We start from the raw sequence: 18,814 nt of genomic DNA, 5'->3' as shown, positions 1-18,814 counted from the left end.
TTTTAGGTTTTGTTTAATTCTTATTTAAGATTAACGTCGAGGAAATGACTTACCTTTAAAATGACTTTCTTTAAGATGATTAAAATTCTTACAAAAATCTTATAGAAAACGAATACAACAAAAATTAAAATCGAAAATTTCACTAGGATCACCAGATTTTCATTTCGATCGAATTTATATTGAGATTTTCGGCTCTTGAAAGTCGGTTTGAAAATCGAAAATCAAATGGAATTTCCAACATACGTTCCTCATTAGTTTCTTGAAAGGAAATGATGTCTTTTTAGAGTCCCGTTGTGGCCACACCTTCGGCTACGCTGAAACAAGATCCATGAAACTCCGAAAAGATGTTTAGTTGTGTACATGCACGGTTTGTTAAAATTTTCCATACACACATACGTTGCACTCAGGGGCGGCTTGAGACAAAATCTCTACCCGAGTGAGGCATATTTTTGGGCCCCCTGACCTCCCCAATTAAAAAGAAAACTTGTTTCAATCGCTTCGTTTTGATGCGTTCAAAGGAACAGCGATATTTTATGTCAACATATCATGTCGAATTTCTTTTGACCTTTTACCTTGGATTTGGTGCTTCTCCTACAGCGGGCAGAAATTTTTTGCGTTTCCACTTCGGATTTAACGACCCTCCTAAAGTGAGCAGAAATAATTTTCTGTAATTTCTTTCACCCTTTTACGCCGAATTTGGCGCTCCTACTAGAGGGAGCAGAAATCATTGCCCTTAACTTTTTTCGCTCTGTCCACCTCAGACTTGGCACCCCTCCTACAGTGGGCAGCGTTTACTCCAGTAGGGGTAAATGAAAAGAACTCGAGAAAGAGTGTGCATTTTTATCTGACCAAAATCGCCATGTACTGTAAGTATATAGGTGCACTGCCCATCGATTATTTTCTTGTCGAAAAATAACCATAGTATTATATACACTCAAACCTTTTTTTTGAAAAAAATTCATCTCTGTCATTTTTTATGTATATTTTATAGTTATTTTTTTATAAAAACTTATCTTAAAGATATGTTTCTAGCAGGGTTGGCAAGGTTTTGGAGTGGTTTTTACCGTACTGTCCTAAACTGTCCAAAACCTCCCATTTATAACTATAAGTGAAAAACTTATTGATAAAGAGGTTTTTTATTTAATTTGATAAAGAGGTAACTTCTATAATCAATTAAACTGTAAATTATATAAATTATATTATTAATTACATTAAATATAATAAAATTTTGAAATTCAAAACAGTATATGCAAAGGGTTGGAGAGAGAAACGAAGAGTGTGAATTATTTTTCAATTTATGAATTTTTTGTCACTTTCTGAATGTGTTTTTTTTATTTGAAAACAATACAGGGTGTTTGAAAAAGTTAGACCAAATATTAAAGAGGTAGTAGAATACCCATTTCAGTACAAGAATTTTAATCAAGAGACATGATTTTTTGCTGTGAGGTCAGAAATTAAACTGGCTAGAGGTGTGCAACAAGCACCCATTTGCAGGGCTCCCACTCATCCTACTTTTCAGTAAAATGTCCTACTTGCTCGGTTTCGTCCTACTTTTTACCACAAATCCTATCAATAAAATTTATGTAATTGATTTTAATTGAGCAGGGAATCCTTGATATATTGCCAAATATTACAAATGTTGGAGATTACAATTAATGATTCTGACAAAGCAGAAATTGTATCGCTTTAAAGGTTATTTGGGGACGGGGTGTATGTGGACCATTTGGTATTCGTTTTTCATTTGCTTAGTTTGAGGGTTCAATAAGTATAGTAGTCATTAAAAACTTCCGCTGGTTGAAAAAATAATAATTTTGTATTTATTACTCTTCATGGTCTTGGACAGTAACTAGCATTCATCATTCAAAATTATGGTGCAAATAGGTGAAACAACAGTTTGCATTACAAAGCAGTTGGATACATAGGCCTATTCTAAGTTTGGTGATTCTGATGCTACCCAATAGCATTCAGTTGTCTTCTGTATTTTTAAGGCATGAATAGGCATAAACAATATTTACCAGAGTTGGCAAGATTTTGGATAGTATGGTAAAATATAAAATCGTACTGTCCAAAACCCTCCTGTCCAAAACTGTCCTAATGTGTCCAAAACCTCATATTTATAACTAAGTGAAAAACTTTGCAATTTGATGAAGAGGTAACTTCTATAATCAAATAATAAACTTTATATTATATAAATTATATTATATTAAAATTACATTAAATATAAAATTTTGAAATTCAAAACAGTATGTGCAAAGGGTTATATGACTGATATCAGGTTATCAAACAATTGAAACTGAACTGTCTTGAGGTTAGATATTATATTTATGAAAACATGAAAGATACAAGAATGGGATAAAAAGTTGTTGCATGGAAATCAGAAAAAAACAATAGTTATGACTACATAATGAAATTAAAGTTATGTAATAATCGAGCACTAATAATCAAGCGCAGCTGCACCTTTTAACATTCGATATAACACATAACTAATTTAGCTGCCCTATCTGTGCTAAAATGATTTCTAAGATAACAAAATTTGAAAATATTCTTTCAATTGATGCATAACTTGGGCGACATGAAAATAAAAAAAACAATGTGTTAAAGACAGTCAACTTCTTCCAGTGTTTTTCATATTGAATGATAGAATTGTAATTGTACAAATTGTGCAATTGTATTGTATTGATGGTATTGAATGATAGAATTGTAAATATAGCTTGAATTTATTCGGCAAAATATTAGCTCCTAGCCTCATAACCGCAGCAATTTAAATTTAACAAAAACTTTGGGTCTTGAAGTCTTTTATCATCATATAGGCGTAATCAGTGTTTGTGAAATTGTGTTTTGTTAGTCATGAGTAGGTGCTACATAGTGGCCTCATTTTCTTCAGATATATTTTCCTTTATTTATAATTAGTTTTTAAAAATTGAGAATGTAAAATAGAAAGATCTATTTAAAATTTAAAAAAAAAAAGTTTGAAAAGTCAAAACAGAACAATTTGCATCAAATAAACACTATACCATTGATATATATTCACATCATTATATTGCTATCTAATAAAAAATAATATCTATGTTGAGTTTCACAATAATTCAATGATTATTAACTGTGACTATGCGTATTTGGTACCTTCAATATAATATATTTTTTAAAGAAAAGTGTTTGGAGAGATTTGGCAGGGTTTTGGACAATCACTGTACTAAATACACTACCTGCTTCATAATCATACATGAAAAATAAGATGTGGAGTAGAAATAACATTTATGACAAACTAAAAAACTGAAAACAGTGTTTATATTTAAACAGTTATATACGTGATATTAATTTACTATCAGATTTCTAACTTAAAACAATCAATTTGGTGAAAGTTTACTTAGGAAAAAAAACAAATGACACCTTTTTGAAATATTTTTGATGATTTAGTTTTATTTTCTGCTAGTATTTTTTGTAATATGTTAGTATCATGAAAAAAAACAAAAAATCCAAAAGGTTTCCACATATTTTGAAACTTGGAGGTTTTAGACAGTTTCAGACACTTTTGGACAGTTTTAGACAGTTTATCCTGCGTGTCCTGTCCAAAACCAGTTTCGGACGTCCAAAACCCCAACCCTGGTTTCTAGTAATGTATATTTAACGCGTTTCGGTGCCCCTTCCCATTTGGCACCCGGTGCAATTGCACTGGTCACACTACCCTAAGACCGCCCCTGCCACCAGGGCCGCAACTAGATGCTTGATCAGCAGGCAAGCACACATTTTAACCCCCATTTACTGTTCAACGAGACATTAAAAGGTGAAATTCGCTCCCCCTTCTGGTCCGGGGCAAGAGACCCACTTGTTCACCTCACCCCACTTACGGCCCTGTGACCAAGGACCACCGGAAACTTCCATACAATAAAATGATTTACTGCATAGCACTTTTGTCTACTACACAGAAATTAGCTTCCAGCAACTTAATAAACACTTTCGAAAGGTATATACCGCAAAATACCAATGTTTATCAAACACGCTCAAAAAAACAAAAACTGTTGAAGAATTTAAAAATAGGTAGTAGAGGAATTTCGATCGAAATAAAAAAAATATATACATCTTCGTATATGGTTTCGTTCTCCACACGCTGCGGAGAATTTTTCAATGGGAGACCGGCTTGCATTCACATCTCGAAGTTGGAAAACTACCTGGCTGCAGGATGTGCGGGCCCATGAATCGGCTGGCCATATTTCCTCGAGAAAAATTCGGACCGCAAATGCAGGAAGTCGCCAAAATAAAAACCTATGACCAAAATGTAAGATGAAATTTAGTCACAATCATCGTTTTGTAATTTATGATTTGAGAAAATAATTTTAATCCTTAATTTCAATAAAGAATAAAAATTCAAACGGACCGCAAATGCAGGAAGTTACCAAAATAAAAACCTATGACCAAAATGTAAGATGAAATTTAGTCATAATCATCGTTTTGTAATTTATGATTTGAGAAAATAATTTTAATCCTTAATTTCAATAAAGAATAAAAATTCAAGCAGACTTTTGAAAACGCGGGACATTTTTATGAAAAGTCAGGATGGGTAAAATTATGTGAAAATATGGGAATGTCCAAGCTAAATTCATAGGAGGGCGAGACCAGGAAAGGGAAATTAGTTTACACTTTTCTGGGTTAAAAAACATGGAGAGGGCGCAAAAATGCTATGACTAGCATTTAGCTTGCTATTTTTACTAATACCAAGGTTGCAATTGTTCCGACATTTTCCATGCCATTTATTTCTGGAATAAATTAATTTCTTTTGACGTGTATTAACAGTATATAAAGATTTGAGGTTTTGAACTCAAGAGGTCAGGGGCAGCTTGAGACAAAATTGTCACTCAGGGCCTCAATTTGGTCTGCGGGGGCCAGACCAAGAAAAGGAAATTAGTTTACATTTTTTCCCATTAAAAAATACAGGGAGGGCGCAAAAATAGAGACTTGCACCCACGGGAACAGAGTAAATTTTTGTTTTTATTTGCGGCCTCGTGTGCAGGGCATCGTTTTGGCACCCCTCCAGTGTATAAGCCACACCAGCAAAACGATCATGAAAACTCAATTAAATGAAATTAATACAAATACAAAGCCACAACAGGCAAAATGCCCAACGAGGTGACTGAGAATTACATCGAAAATTTTTTTTCTGTACAAATCATTCCATCTAATATATTCAGTGTGCTGTCTTAAGGCATAGACCCACACGGAGTCTCAAGAGAAAAAAGGCCACCAAAAATGAAATCTAGTTGAGATTTTTAAGAATTTGCCTGGTACGGTCTCAGAAAAATTATTTGGCCCAGGGCCCATGATGCTCTTAAGACAACTCTGATTCATTGTTAATATTTTTCAGCAATGATGTCTTCCTTTTATTCCTGATTTGGTCACCCCTCCGCGGTGCCCAGTGCGGCCACTCGGGTAGCACAGTCTTAGAGCCACACCTGCTTAAGACTATTAAACTGTTATTCGAAACATAATATTGGAACACTGGTGGGTTGCGGCACAGCTCTCAATCTACAATGCAAATCTAGTAAGAAAAAGGTTTGGCACAATTTTATGAAAAAGCAATGAATCAAATTAATATTTTGATTTCTTTTCTGACATCATGGCAATATCTCGCACCTAATTACCATACATCATTAGTATGATAAGTACAGTGTCTCATAAATTCACAAGTACAGTAGACTCTTTCTAATTGGGCACATATCAGACCAGGATGTGCAGGATTGAAGAAATTGCTGAATTACTGGAAGTTAATTTTAAAAAAAGCCCATTTAAATACACTGAAGAGCCAAAAAAACTGGTCCACCTGCCTAATATCGTGTAAGGCCCCCGCGAGCACGCAGAAGTGCTGCAACACGACGTGGCATGGACTTGACTAATGTCTGAAGTAGTGCTGGAGGTAATTGACACCATGAATCCTGCAGGGCTGTCCATAAATCTGTAGGAGTAAGAAGGGGTGGAGATCTCTTCTGAACAGCACGTTGCAAGGCATCCCAGATATGTTCAATAATGTTAGTGTCTGGGGATTTAGGTGGCCAGTGGAAGTGTCTAAAATCAGAAGAGTGTTCCTGGAGCCACTGTGTAGCAATTCTGGACGTGTGGGGTGTCACATTGTCCTGCTGAAATTGTCCAAGTCCGTCGGATTGCACAATGGACATGAATGGGGGCAGGTGATCAGACAGGATGCTTACGTACCTGTCAGAGTCGTATCTAGACGTATCAGGGGTCCCATATCACGCCAACTGCACACGCCCCATTACCATCACAGAGCCTCCACCAGCTTGAACAGTCCCCTGTTGACATGTAGGGTTCATGGATTCATGAGTTTGTCTCCATACCCGTACACGTCCATCAGCTCAAAGCAATTGGAACCGAGACTCGTTAGACCAGGCAACGTGTTTCCAGTCCTCAACAGTCCAATGTCGGTGTTGTCGGGCCCAGGCGAGGAGTAAAGCTTTGTGTCGTGCAGTCATCAAGGGTACACGAGTGGTCCTTCGGCTCCGAAAGCCCATATCGATGATGTTTCGTTGAATGGTTCGCACGCTGACACTTGTTGATGGCCCAGCATTGAAATCTGCAGCAATTTGCGGAAGGGTTGCACAGCCTGTTACGTTTAATGATTCTCGTCAGTCGTCGTTGGTCCCGTTCTTGCATGATCTTTTTCCGGCCGCAGCGATGTCGTAGATTTAATTTTTTACCGGATTCCCGATATTGACGGTACACTCGTGAAATGATCGTACGTGAAAATCCAAATTTCATCGCTACCTCGGAGATGCTATGTCCCATCTCTCGTGCGCAGACTATAACACCACGTTCAAACTCACTTAAATCTCGATAACCTGCCATTGTAGCAGCAGTAACCGATCTAACAACTATGCCAGACACTTGTGTTATATAGGCATTGCCGACCGCAGCGCCATACTCTGATTGGTTCCATATCTCTTTATTTGCATACGCATGACTGTACCAGTTTTTTTGGCTCTTCGGTTTAATATAAACTTCTGTGCCCAGACATGCAATGACATGTTTTTCTCTTCTATGCCCAAAGAGAAAACACCCATCTAAAAATGCTGGATTACTGGAAAAGCCAGATTATTGAGTGTCTCTAATTTGTTTAAAAATTCATAAAAATTGAATCAGTATCAAAGGGGGGGGGGGGAGATTGTTTTTGGCACAGAGAAAAAATTTATTTCAAATTTTTGTCTATAGAGGGTGCTGCAGGAAAATCCAGCAGAATTGAACCTCAACCAATCTTCGATTTCTTCTGTATTCATAAAGTTTCAGCCAGTGATTTTTGGCAGAGGTAGAATTTCACCAATAGTGCTTTATCCACTAATGTCAACATCCCAATGAAAACCTTTGTAAGCACCAGTAACATGAAAATTCAGAAATGAGCTGTTAATTGTACACCATGCATTTTATAGGACTGATTTGCACATTTCCAATGATTTGCTTTTGTGCAGCAAACTTTATTGGAAAATTGAATTAATTTTTTTCTTTCTCTACCAAAAACGATGTCCCTTTGTGAGAATAACTTTTTTGTAAACTGTATTCAAATACACCAACTCCTTCAATTTTTATGAATTCTTAGACTATTTACAAATTTATGGGACACCCTGTATATATTTATCAGTGAAAAATAAGTACCCATTTCATGAAACACAATCATCATATTGCATTTTTTTACTGTTCATATTTAAAAAAAAACCAAAAGACTATAAAATTTCCTGACAACAGGAATGAGATGACTGAAATGATAAACATATGTAATGATGTACATAAAATTATATTGTGCTGTAAATAATACACAATATTTCTACAAACACGCAAATAAAGACAAAAATTGTAAAAAACATTAAAATCTTGTATAAGGGAATACATTAGTGGCAAATGACTCATTACAAGAGATAATTTCAGCATGTTTCATGAGCCAGTTGGTGAGTCACACACACGAAGCATAGGTCCCGTTTCTAAGAACTGCTTTAAATCAGAGTCCATCTCAACTGTGTGACTTTCATTTCGTATTTGCACTGGTGAACTAGGTTCGAATGGAGAAGCCGATTTCACACCACTATTAATTTTTTCACAAACAGTTGTCTTTGTCTTTGAGCGATCAGTTTTATTACTGGCACTTGTAACATTATGGGTAGATAAAATATCAGAAGGCTTAACAAAACTGCTGATTCCCATAGCTTTACGAAGTCCATCGACATTGGCCACTGATTCTGGAGGTAACTTAGAGAGGAAGAAAAAAAAAATTGAGAAAGTTATGTAATGAAAATAATCAAAATTATCAGCAGAAAAACCATTTCTTTTCCCATTGAAATATATTTGGTTAGCAACTCTACAGTTATTTCTAATAATATTTTGGACAAGTATCCTTTTAATAAAATACAATTTTTTTAAACCTGTGGGAAGCAAACAAAGATGAAGGTTTTTATGCATGGATAAAACTATTAATGAGTTCTTCTAAACATTTTTTAATGATTTTAATGCACAGAAAATTTTGTGAATGTTTAAAACTTTTTCTAAAACGAATGTTGCTAATTCACTACCATCAAAACTCGACATTGAATAATCGAATGTTAAAAAATGTTATACACAAATTTCATTGTGTATACAGAACAGAGCGCTCACTGAGTTGTGACCATCTCTCCAAATTGCAATGGGTATTGTACTTGACACAGACAATCCAGTAGGCATAAGCATGTGTCTCATTGCAGGCTTGTAGCAAGAAATTTTTTTTTTTTTTTGGGGGGGGGGGGGCAAGTCAGTACAGTGGAATTTTGCTAGTGGGGGAAACCAAAGTGATAAAACAATAGCGATAAATAGAGCCACTATTATATGCAAATGAACATGTGCATTGGTTAGTTGGCAATGATAATTTTTTTAGAAATAGCATCAAAATTCTTTTGTTACTGGTATTTTCATTACTGAGCAGTTACAACAAATTGGAAATTAAAAATGCCTGAATAAAAAATATGTAGAAGTTATTTGCATATATGGTATATACAGGATGTTCTGTTAATGGACTGAAAAATTCAGAGGGTTGTTAGTAGGCATCAAAAGGAACAAAAATTGCAATGGAACATGGTGTCACAAACCATGTTGAGAGGGTGAAAATCGTGAAAAATGCAAGCAGGCTTTGAGTCCAGAGAAGACTAAAGGTAGATCTCAGTTGACCACTACATACGTTTGTGGGTTTACTATACACGTTTATATCATATCTTTTTCCTATGGGGGTAACCTTAAATCACTCATTTATGTGATGCCTGTGGACACACTGTAGGATCTCATAGTGTGGATTGCGTTGCTGCAGCAGACATAAAAAAAATACCCGGTATCTTCGAGCTCATCTGGGAATAATTTTTACGTTGTTGTAGATAGTGCAATGACGTCAGCGGCCGCCACTTCCAACAACTCTTGTAATAATTAATCAAATAAATCTTTTCGTAGTTATTGTACCTTTTGTCATTCCAGCGTGACATCTCAAAACCTGCACACATTTTTCGCAATTTCCACCCTCTCACATGGTTTACGACACCATGTTCCATTGCAATTTTTGTTCCTCTTGATGTCTGCTAACAACCTTCTGAGTTTGTTTGTCCATTAACAGAACACCCTGTATATTCGTGTGGGGATATTTTTTTGTAAATACATATGCACTAAGAAATAGGAAAGATGCATTTTAAAAATACAACTGGTTTTTTTTGCATGGTGACTTCTTTGATGCATATTTCCTCATTTTTAGTATATATTTCAGAATTTGACTTTATCAGGATTTTTAGTGCATATTCTGGGGTTTTTATGCTCATTTTGGCATTTCAAGCAAATATTTTGGATTTCAAGTGCATATTTACATTTTAGTGCATATAATCTGGACTCTAAACATAAGCATGTTAGTCCCTATATACCAATCATTTTCCAGCATTTCAGTGTGGGACCGGACCACCTGCCCCCCCCCCTTCCCGCCACAGCCTTGCGCATTTTGTCCAATAACACACAAAAATGGGAAGGGATAATAATTCATTCAGCATCTCTCAAAAATAGCATGATTGTGGTTGCCAAAGCATGGAGCACATTAAGAGCTTGGGTGTAACCATTCTAGTGTGGTAAAAAGTTACATGCACAAAACAGCAGGAACTTACACAACCACCTCAATAAAGTGAAACTACAAGTGTATGGAAGACGATATACTGCATTAAATAAAACAGAACTAATTTAGATGTTTAATGCACCATTAAATAAATAAACAAAAATGACAGTTATGTTGTAAGCAACAAAACATACCTGTGAAGCAATGTCTACAATTTTTTTAGAGACTCGATCAGCTGAAAATAAAAATTAGGATCTTTAAAGATTCTGAGCATAAATACACATAATGCAATCAATGCTTTGAAGTGAAATTATACTAATTGGATGAAGTAAAACAATAAAAACTATTAGGCTGTAATACAGATTATTCAGAACAAGAATACCATAAGTCAGTTACCAAACTTACTAGCGATCTATTTAATGACTTTTCTGCTAAACAAAGATTGACTCAGATATATGACAAGTGCCCCTGCTCTATTCAATGCCCAATGCATCAAGTCTACCAAAAATGACATATTTATCATTTTTTACTTCATAGGACTATTAAGACTTTCCCTCTTGTGCTATTTATCGAGTGTATGTCTGATACGATACTTCTATTACGATTTCAGGACAAAATCATTCAGTAAGCAACTTCCAAGAACACAACACTTTATTCATTCATAAAGACAAGTCACCATAATGTCTGTTCCAGTTCTTACAATTCTAACTCATAATTGAATGTCCTGATCTCATGATCTCTATTTCTCCCGAGCCTTCTTCTAATTTCTGAATCTGTTGAACCTTACAGGACTGCACCCATTTAAGTGTATGTTCCTGAGTAGATTCATAAAAATCTTCATAATCTATGTTTTCACAAACTCTAACTGACTAGAAAATCATCACAAAATTATCAATAATTCACTGAAATAAAGGGGTTGCGATCAACAGGTTGCCATGTCTCATGGTCAGATTTTTTTTTTCACCAAATAATTAGATTTTAAAGAGGAAGTTAGAGAATAAAATATGCAGCAAAAATAAATAATATAAGAGTTACATGTTCATAGGATCTAAGTTTTTAATGATGGAACATAATAAAAATGCTTATAATACCTACTGAAATTAAATAACTTATCCCCAATGGACTCAACCATTTTTTAATTTTTTCAATAAACACATGCATCTATTTTTAAGAACACTTATTAAATTATGAAACGTAAGAAATCAATAAATACCTAAATCTGTTTCTAAGGGTGAAGCACTTGGCACAAGTGAAAGATGGGATGGTGGGGTGGCACTGAGACGTTCATTTTGCACTTTCCGTAGATCTTGGAGTAGCTGTGTGGCATTGTCAAGTTTTTGCTGGATGGCTTTCCTTTGTGTTAAAAGCTTTTTGTGCTTTTGGAAAAGTTCATTTTTATTGACTTTGTCAGATTTTCGTTTATTGCTGTTATCACCATCTGAAAAAAGAAAACCATATTAACATTCTAAGTACACTTATATAGTTTCAGGCATCACATTATTAACAACCATGGTGCACACTTTTAACTGTGATATTTTTTTAAAATGTGCCTTAGTACAGCGAAATCTTGCTACTTCGCAGGTAACTGGTTTTTTCCTTGCCTTGCACACTAATTGTGGTTTAATTGGGGGGGGGGGGGTGTACACAACATAAATATATAAATATTTGAAAAAAGACCCTGGCTTTCTTTGGTGTGTTGAAACATGCTAAAAATTCATGGTTTTCCTGCCATTTGCCTTTTTTATTGGTTTTCTTCTTTATTGCATCATTGCATAAAAATGGTACAGTAGAAATTACTGTAACCAGAACTTGTTCCTCATAAGTTTGGCCCTGGGTAACTTTGATTTTTTGAGGCTCATTCTATACAGTGTTAAGGCAGAAGCTTATGCAGGTAGGGGAGTATGTGGGTTGTAGCCAAAACCCAAAAGGCAGCTAATTTGGGGAGCTCTGAGAATTTGTGTGCCCTGGGCATGTGCTCTGTTATGCCTATGCGAGAAACAAATCCTGACTATACCCTCTGAACAATGTCATATCTGTCTTCAAAAAGACTTTCTTCTAACATTGCACAGGTGATATTGTTACCATTGTTACCCCTCTTGAATCTGAGAACAATAAACCGAGGAAGAGAAATGCTCTTTTTCTATTATTTATGTTGTACACATTTTTTCACCCCCTCCCCCCAAAAGGAATGGGGGAATATATTTTAAAAACCTTTCCTTTTATCATCAAAATGTAAACAAAAGCTGACTCGGCTCAGTGGCAGTCAATCTGACAGGTTTATGGAGGGGATCGAGAAAACATGCTGAAGTAGTGAGCACATTTTATGAAATCTCTGGGCTAGTCATAGCAGAAATATAACAGAGATATAATATAATACAAATATAGAATATAATATACATCTATATATATAAAATTGATTTTCTGTCTGTGTGTGAGTATGTTCTCTATACAAATCTATAATTTTAGATTGATCGTCGCCAAATTTTACATATATACCAAATGGGACCAAACTTGAACGATAGGTTACTTTAAAAGTTTGTCAGACTTGGCAAAAATCCGTTGGGAAACAATAGTTTCTGCACCTCAATAATCACTTTCAGAATGTTTATTTTAGTTACTGTGGTTCCCTAGCGATGAGTTTCAGATGTGCATATGCCTTTACAATGGTTTGTCACTACTTTAATGCTGCCAGTGTATGTATAATAGTTTATGCCTTTATAATGGCTTGCCACTTTTCAAATCATCCTAGTAATGAGAGCTTTTTGAATAGACATTAGAATCATCATCAGCATCACTTTGAGGGACAGGCAAAAGATGATCCCAATAGAAATCAGTGTTAAAATTGCCCTATTTACTGTAGAAATACAGAATTTTAGTGGGGTTTTCCATCACATCAATAATTCTAAAGATTATATTGAATTCTTGATTTTTAAAGTATTGAGTTTGCTTAGGATACGAAGCCCAGAAAATTAAATATGCAGTAATTAGCCGAACCTGCTTTAGAGTTCATGCAATAACATTGATTTCAACTACTTATTTATATATTCTCAAGCATGAAAATTAATGTCTCCATATTGTCTTAATATTCAACTGCATAAATTCATATAGTTTAGGCTGTTTTAAAATTAATTGTGGGCCCGTAAAGTACATCAAAGAAATTCATAGCTTTAACTAAGCATTCTTGGAAGCTGAAACAGGCAGATGGATAACTTGAAGTTCGGGGGAGGGGGGGCGACGGCGATCGAAATACCTAGTGCCCCTTAAAAAAGGATAAAAATATTTTAATTTTTACGTTTCTTTAAATCTAGATTTGCTTATTTCATGAGTCGCACAGGAAGTCGACATATTGGTTAATGTGAACACAGTTTGTATGTTTCTCAAAGAAAGAGGGAGATATGTGATCCAAAAAGCCTCACTGAAGAAAACCCGGGCATTATAGCTAGTATAGAATATAATACAGGGTGGGCAAAAAGTCCATAAAAACTAGAAAATAACCGAAATAAAAAACTGTTTGCAGGGTTAGCATCACTAGGTCACTGGAGTTTTTTAAAGACAGGAAAAAAAAAGATAGATGGTGCTGGTACGAGCGACTTCGGTGGAAATATGCAAATGAGAGACAGTTATAAGAACTTGCACTCCTAATCCACAACCAATTCACCGTTGTAAACCGTGTATGTGAACAAGGATGCTGAGTGCGAAGAATAAGATGCTTTGTTGGTGAAGTTGTTTTATGTGAACCAGGAATCAGCTACCATTGCCTTGCATAAATTCCGAGTTCAGAAGAATGTGAGGACTGGAAAAGGCCCTTTAACAGTGACAGGCCTCATAAAGTTTATACAGTGGTTTGATGAAACTGGAATGCTGGAGGATCGTGTAAGAGAGCAGGACGACTATGTTTAAGGAAGGCACGTTTGCCCCATGTTTCAGCCAAAATGGAAGCATTACCATCCGAATCAGCTGCAGGGACCAGCAGTGCTCGTGAAGCTGCCAGATGCTTGGGCTTACCACCATCCTCGGTACGCAATATTCTTCATGGAATCCTTGATCTGTACCCATACAGATTGCAGTCATGCCATGAACTTTTACCAGAAGATACCGTATGGAGGGAAGCATTTGTGAGGTGGACTTTCTCCCAAATCGAACAGAATCCCACCTGTGTCTTTGACATCTTGTGGACAGATGAAGCTCACTTTTCGCTTCATGGCAACGTTAATACCCATAACTGTTGCATCTGAGCAATGTCTAATCCACGTGAGTACACTCAGAAACCATTGCATTCCCCAAAAGTAACAGTGTGGTGTGGGTTCACAGATTCATTCATCATAGGACCTTTTTTCTTTTTGTTTGAAATGCAGTGGCCAGTAAGTGGGTGGAAAATGGCTATGGTGAATGCACAGCATTATTTAACGCTTCTGTGCGAGAAGGTGAAGGTTGTGTCATGTTTGCGTGAAAGAGATGTGCTTTTTACCGTCATATTTATGCAAGATGGAGCAACTAGTCACACTGCTACTCCGGTCAAGGCATTCCTGATACAGACGTTCAGGGAAGACAAAATCATTAGCAGGAATTGCAGGTTCTCATGGCTTCTTCTGTCTCCAGATTTGACAATGGCAGACTTCTGGTTATGGGGATATTTGAAATCCTGGGTGTATCAATTCAGTCCATCCAATCTGCCAGAACTGAAAAATGCCATCTGCCGAGAGGTGTCATGTATACATCCACACCTGCTGCACTTTGCTGTTGCTTGATTTATGACTTGTCTGAAATAGGTTATCCCCTGTGGTGGTGGTCATGTGGAACACATCATACTGCTGCAATAAACGATTTGGAGGAATTCCGTTTGTATCTTTAATTACATATCTTTTCTTTGTTATTTCTTTCTAATGTTATTATGTCAGTGCCACCTCTATCGGCTGTTTTTTTTCTTTCTGTCTTAAAAAAATTCCTGTAACCTAGTGATGCTAACCCAGCAAACCATTTATTTCAATTATTTCTCCAGCTTTTATGAATTTTTAAAGTTTCTACAGACTTTTTGCTCACCCTGTAGAATATAATATACATATTACATAAAATATATATACAGAAATATAACATCAATATAGCATTGAAGTTAAACAGATGTCAGCAAATTTTTTTAAAATACATTTTTCTCTAATAAATGGTTCTCAGAAAAACAAAATATACGAATGTGTAATGGTTTTTTTTTTTCAGATACCTGATGTCTCAAGCATAGACATTTCCATATCAATATCATTCAATGCTTGAATAGATTCTGCTTCTGCAAGCTCAGCAGACGTCTGAAGGTTATTCTTTTGTTCAACAGGCATTGCTGCAATCTCAGCATTTTTAAGCTGCTGTTCTTCTTCTCTTATCTTGCGCCTCTATTAGAAAAATGATTGAAATGTTATTATGCTCAAACTTTATAATAAAATAAAATTTTTGGGTCATAAATAATTTTGAATAACATAGGATTTACATAGTTTTTTGGGGAAAAAAATGTAGGTCAGTTTATGCTTCATCTATGAATAATTTTTTTTCTAAATTAAAGTAAATTCATAATGCTAAAAACTGAAGCAAAATGGTACCGACCATAAAATAATAAATATTTATTATGATCAAACTTCATGAAATTAATTATAAATGAAACCAGCCAATTATAAAAGAACAAACTTTTGATATAAATTGCTGCTCTACAGACTAGATATCGATAAATAGGTAAAACTCACTTCTTCAAGTATTTTGACTGTTTTAGAATGCTCGCCTCCAGTTAAAACATCCAACAAGTTATCAACCATGTTCATGATATAATCAGAATCTTTTGCATATGTCATAATGCTGAAAAGAATTACACCAAACAATTTAATATTTGAAATATAATTGAATAAAAATTCAGATAATAGAAATGCAGGGAATCCGATAGTTTAGTTCAAAATATCAGAATGAGATTCACGTTTCCCAACCAACAAGGAATCAACTATTTTCAGATAAAAAATTATTATATTTGTACAGCTGTATTTTGCAGTGAAATGAAACTAAGAGATGTATTTTCTAAAATGCCAAAAAAATGCAGAAAAGAAATTTGTATAATTGCTTTTTTTATGTATTTGCCATGTATATTCAAATTTACACACAGGACCATAGAAGATAAATTTTATGAATCATACGCAGGGCCGTAGCGTGCTGCCCCTGGGCAGACATTTTCTTAAGGGGACCCCCTTAATAAGAAAAAAAAACCATGCAAAATAAGTGTACATTATTTGTGAGGCCTCAGTTGCCCTGGCCCTGATCATGCAGCATCATAAAAAACTACTGTTTAACTTTCATAATTCTTGGTAATTATAGTATACATAACTATTTTATGAATATTATAACAACTGTCATTTATTGTACATGCTATTATACAGTGAAACCTTGATGCAATGATACTCTTGTGGAGCAAGAAAAAATATTGTTGTAGAGACACTATCGTTATATCAAGAGGTACTACTACTTCACCAAACACCAACTCTGGCCATATCGCTATAGTGCAATTTACTGCCATTAGTGAGATGGATATCAAGAGGTAGCATTATCATCAGACGATGCCAAATTTTTGCTGTTGTTAGCATCTCTTCTGAATTGGCGTTGTTAGTGCCGCCATAAAATGCATTTATAAGTACTTATTCACAGCAAAAATTGTAATTGATTAGTTTATGAATAAAATTCAGGAGGCTGTTTTATTCCCTGCAAAGTAGTTTTCTTCACAATACTTTTGTGTACTACACAGAAAGTAGCTTTATGGCAATTTCATTAACACTTTTGGAGGGTAGATAGTGGAAAATACAGTGCAATTACCCTCAAAATGAAAAAATCTGATGAGGAATTAAAAAATATATTGAATGTGATTTTGAGTGGAATATAAAAATATATTGAATGTGATTTTGAGTGGAATATAAAAATTATTGTTATAGAAGTAACAACAATCTCCTAAAAAATACCATTATAGAGGGATTTATCACAGTAAAGGGTTTCGTTGTAGCGAGAGGTGTTAAACATTAGAGATTGGACTAAGGCAATTCCAAACAAGATTTGAAAAAATATCATTGTAGAGGGATTTATTGTTATATCGAGTATCATTGTAGCGAGGTTTCACTGTACATATAACTTAACTGAGTCTATATTAACACTTCTATAGTGAATGTGTAGTTTAAAAATATGTAACATGTCAGTATAATTTGATTAAAAAAATTGATAGTGACTGAGTTAGATCTGTTAAATCAGAATCAAAGGGCCGATTACGTCCGTTTTTTTTACTTTTCAGACTTGAGAATTTCTCCTGTGAACAGATAGGTGTAAAGCTTCGTCCCTAAAGCCTTACACATTTTGTCCTAGTCGTTAACAGATCCAGGCCGACTAATATCGTGAACATTTCTCTGTTATCACAAGTTGCTTGAATATCTAGAGTTGGTTTCCCTTTTTGGTTTATGTACTCATCGCCATGGATTTTCGGTTTCAGTATGGCTACATGGTTGCAATCAATCACAACAATTGCTGTTGGAAAGCGATATTTACTCTACCATAATTACCTTTGCCTCTAATATTTCAGTTTGCTTACTGGGGAAATTTTATCCAGCTAAATCGGCCTGACCTATTTCATACGGTCTATGACAGCATGTACAGTCAGTGATACTGTAGCTTGTGAAACTCCAAGTTCTTCACCAATTCCATTTTGATGACTAGGATCAGCAAAATACTACAAACATACTTTTATTTTTTGCGGTGATGAAAGCGCACCACCTCTACATTCTATTTTTTCATCTAAAAAATAATTTGTAAGCCATTGCAAATTATTTTCTTCAAAACGAAATAAGCTTTTGAAATCAGAGGTATTTGGTTTTCGATGAGGCTTGCAATTTTTTACTTTTCTCACATTCACTAACTCAGTCATAGCGAAATGAAAACACAAAACAACCTTTTCCTTAACAGGTGAGTCTGGTACTGACCAGCCTCATAATTTCTGAAGGATTTGCTCTTGTAAGTAAGTAAAAGGTGATTTTTATTAATAACAACATACTTCGATCTCGAGTGAAAGGTCAACTGAAGAAGGATTTGCTTTTATTAAAGAAAGTAAAAGGTTTTGCTTTTTTTTTATTGATATGAGATGAAGGATTTACTTCATTTTTTACAAGTGAAAGGTTTTCTTTCTTTTTATTAATATGACCCAATGATTCAAACCCATCAGAAATTATAAATAATCACATTTCAAATAAGAGACTTATCGGTTTGTTGAATTTAATTACCATGCAGCAAGATTTACATTCATCATGAAAATCTGATGTCTCGTTGGATGACAAGCTACCTCCATAGTCAGTTTTGCTTTATCATAGTTGGTTGACTTTTTGTTCATAATGTGGCCTCTCTCTCACAGGCAAACGAAGAAACATTTAAGTTGACTTAAACACAATTCACATACCAGTCTGTTCTATATTTAACCCTTTAAACAAAATATCAAAAACAGCTAAAACTCCTTCAAAATGCCATATATTTTTTAATGGAGTAGGCTTTCTTCCAATTTTCTTCAGGCGCAAAGTAAGGGGTATAGGGAAAAGTGTTTCATTGAGAAACCAAATTTACAAAATATCTGGGCTAATCAATGCTAAAATAAGAGGCTTTCAATGAGGGGATATATCATCAATGTTGCTTAAAGGGTTAATATATATATACCCGTAA

The 18,814-nt window shown here is 35.0% G+C and overlaps 1 protein-coding gene and 1 long non-coding RNA gene across 2 annotated transcripts in view; one reads left to right on the top strand and one right to left on the bottom strand.

Moving 5' to 3' along the window:
• Positions 1-301: 301 nt before the first annotated feature.
• LOC149064599 (uncharacterized) lies at positions 302-17,343 on the top strand. Its single transcript, XR_016195752.1, has 3 exons — positions 302-866; positions 15,317-16,585; positions 16,668-17,343. It is a non-coding gene; the product is annotated as an uncharacterized LOC149064599 (long non-coding RNA).
• LOC149064598 (bromodomain-containing protein 7-like) overlaps positions 7,678-18,814 on the bottom strand; it is a 30,470-nt gene continuing 19,333 nt past the window's right edge. The window contains exons 11-15 of the mRNA XM_089255477.1: positions 15,832-15,940; positions 15,321-15,486; positions 11,319-11,543; positions 10,300-10,340; positions 7,678-8,244 (exon numbers count right to left, since the gene is read on the bottom strand). Coding sequence (XP_089111603.1) covers positions 7,933-8,244; positions 10,300-10,340; positions 11,319-11,543; positions 15,321-15,486; positions 15,832-15,940 — 853 coding nt within the window. The 3' untranslated portion in view covers positions 7,678-7,932. The remainder of the gene's footprint in view (positions 8,245-10,299; positions 10,341-11,318; positions 11,544-15,320; positions 15,487-15,831; positions 15,941-18,814) is intronic.

The sequence above is a fragment of the Pholcus phalangioides genome, unplaced genomic scaffold, assembly GCF_987345545.1.
Source record: "Pholcus phalangioides strain wild (caught in Gottingen) unplaced genomic scaffold, Ppha-v1.0 ptg000042l_1, whole genome shotgun sequence".
Classification (NCBI taxonomy): Eukaryota; Metazoa; Arthropoda; class Arachnida; order Araneae; family Pholcidae; genus Pholcus; species Pholcus phalangioides.
The sequence above is the reverse complement of the archived record's forward strand: the minus strand, read 5'-3'. Positions and strand labels throughout refer to the sequence as shown.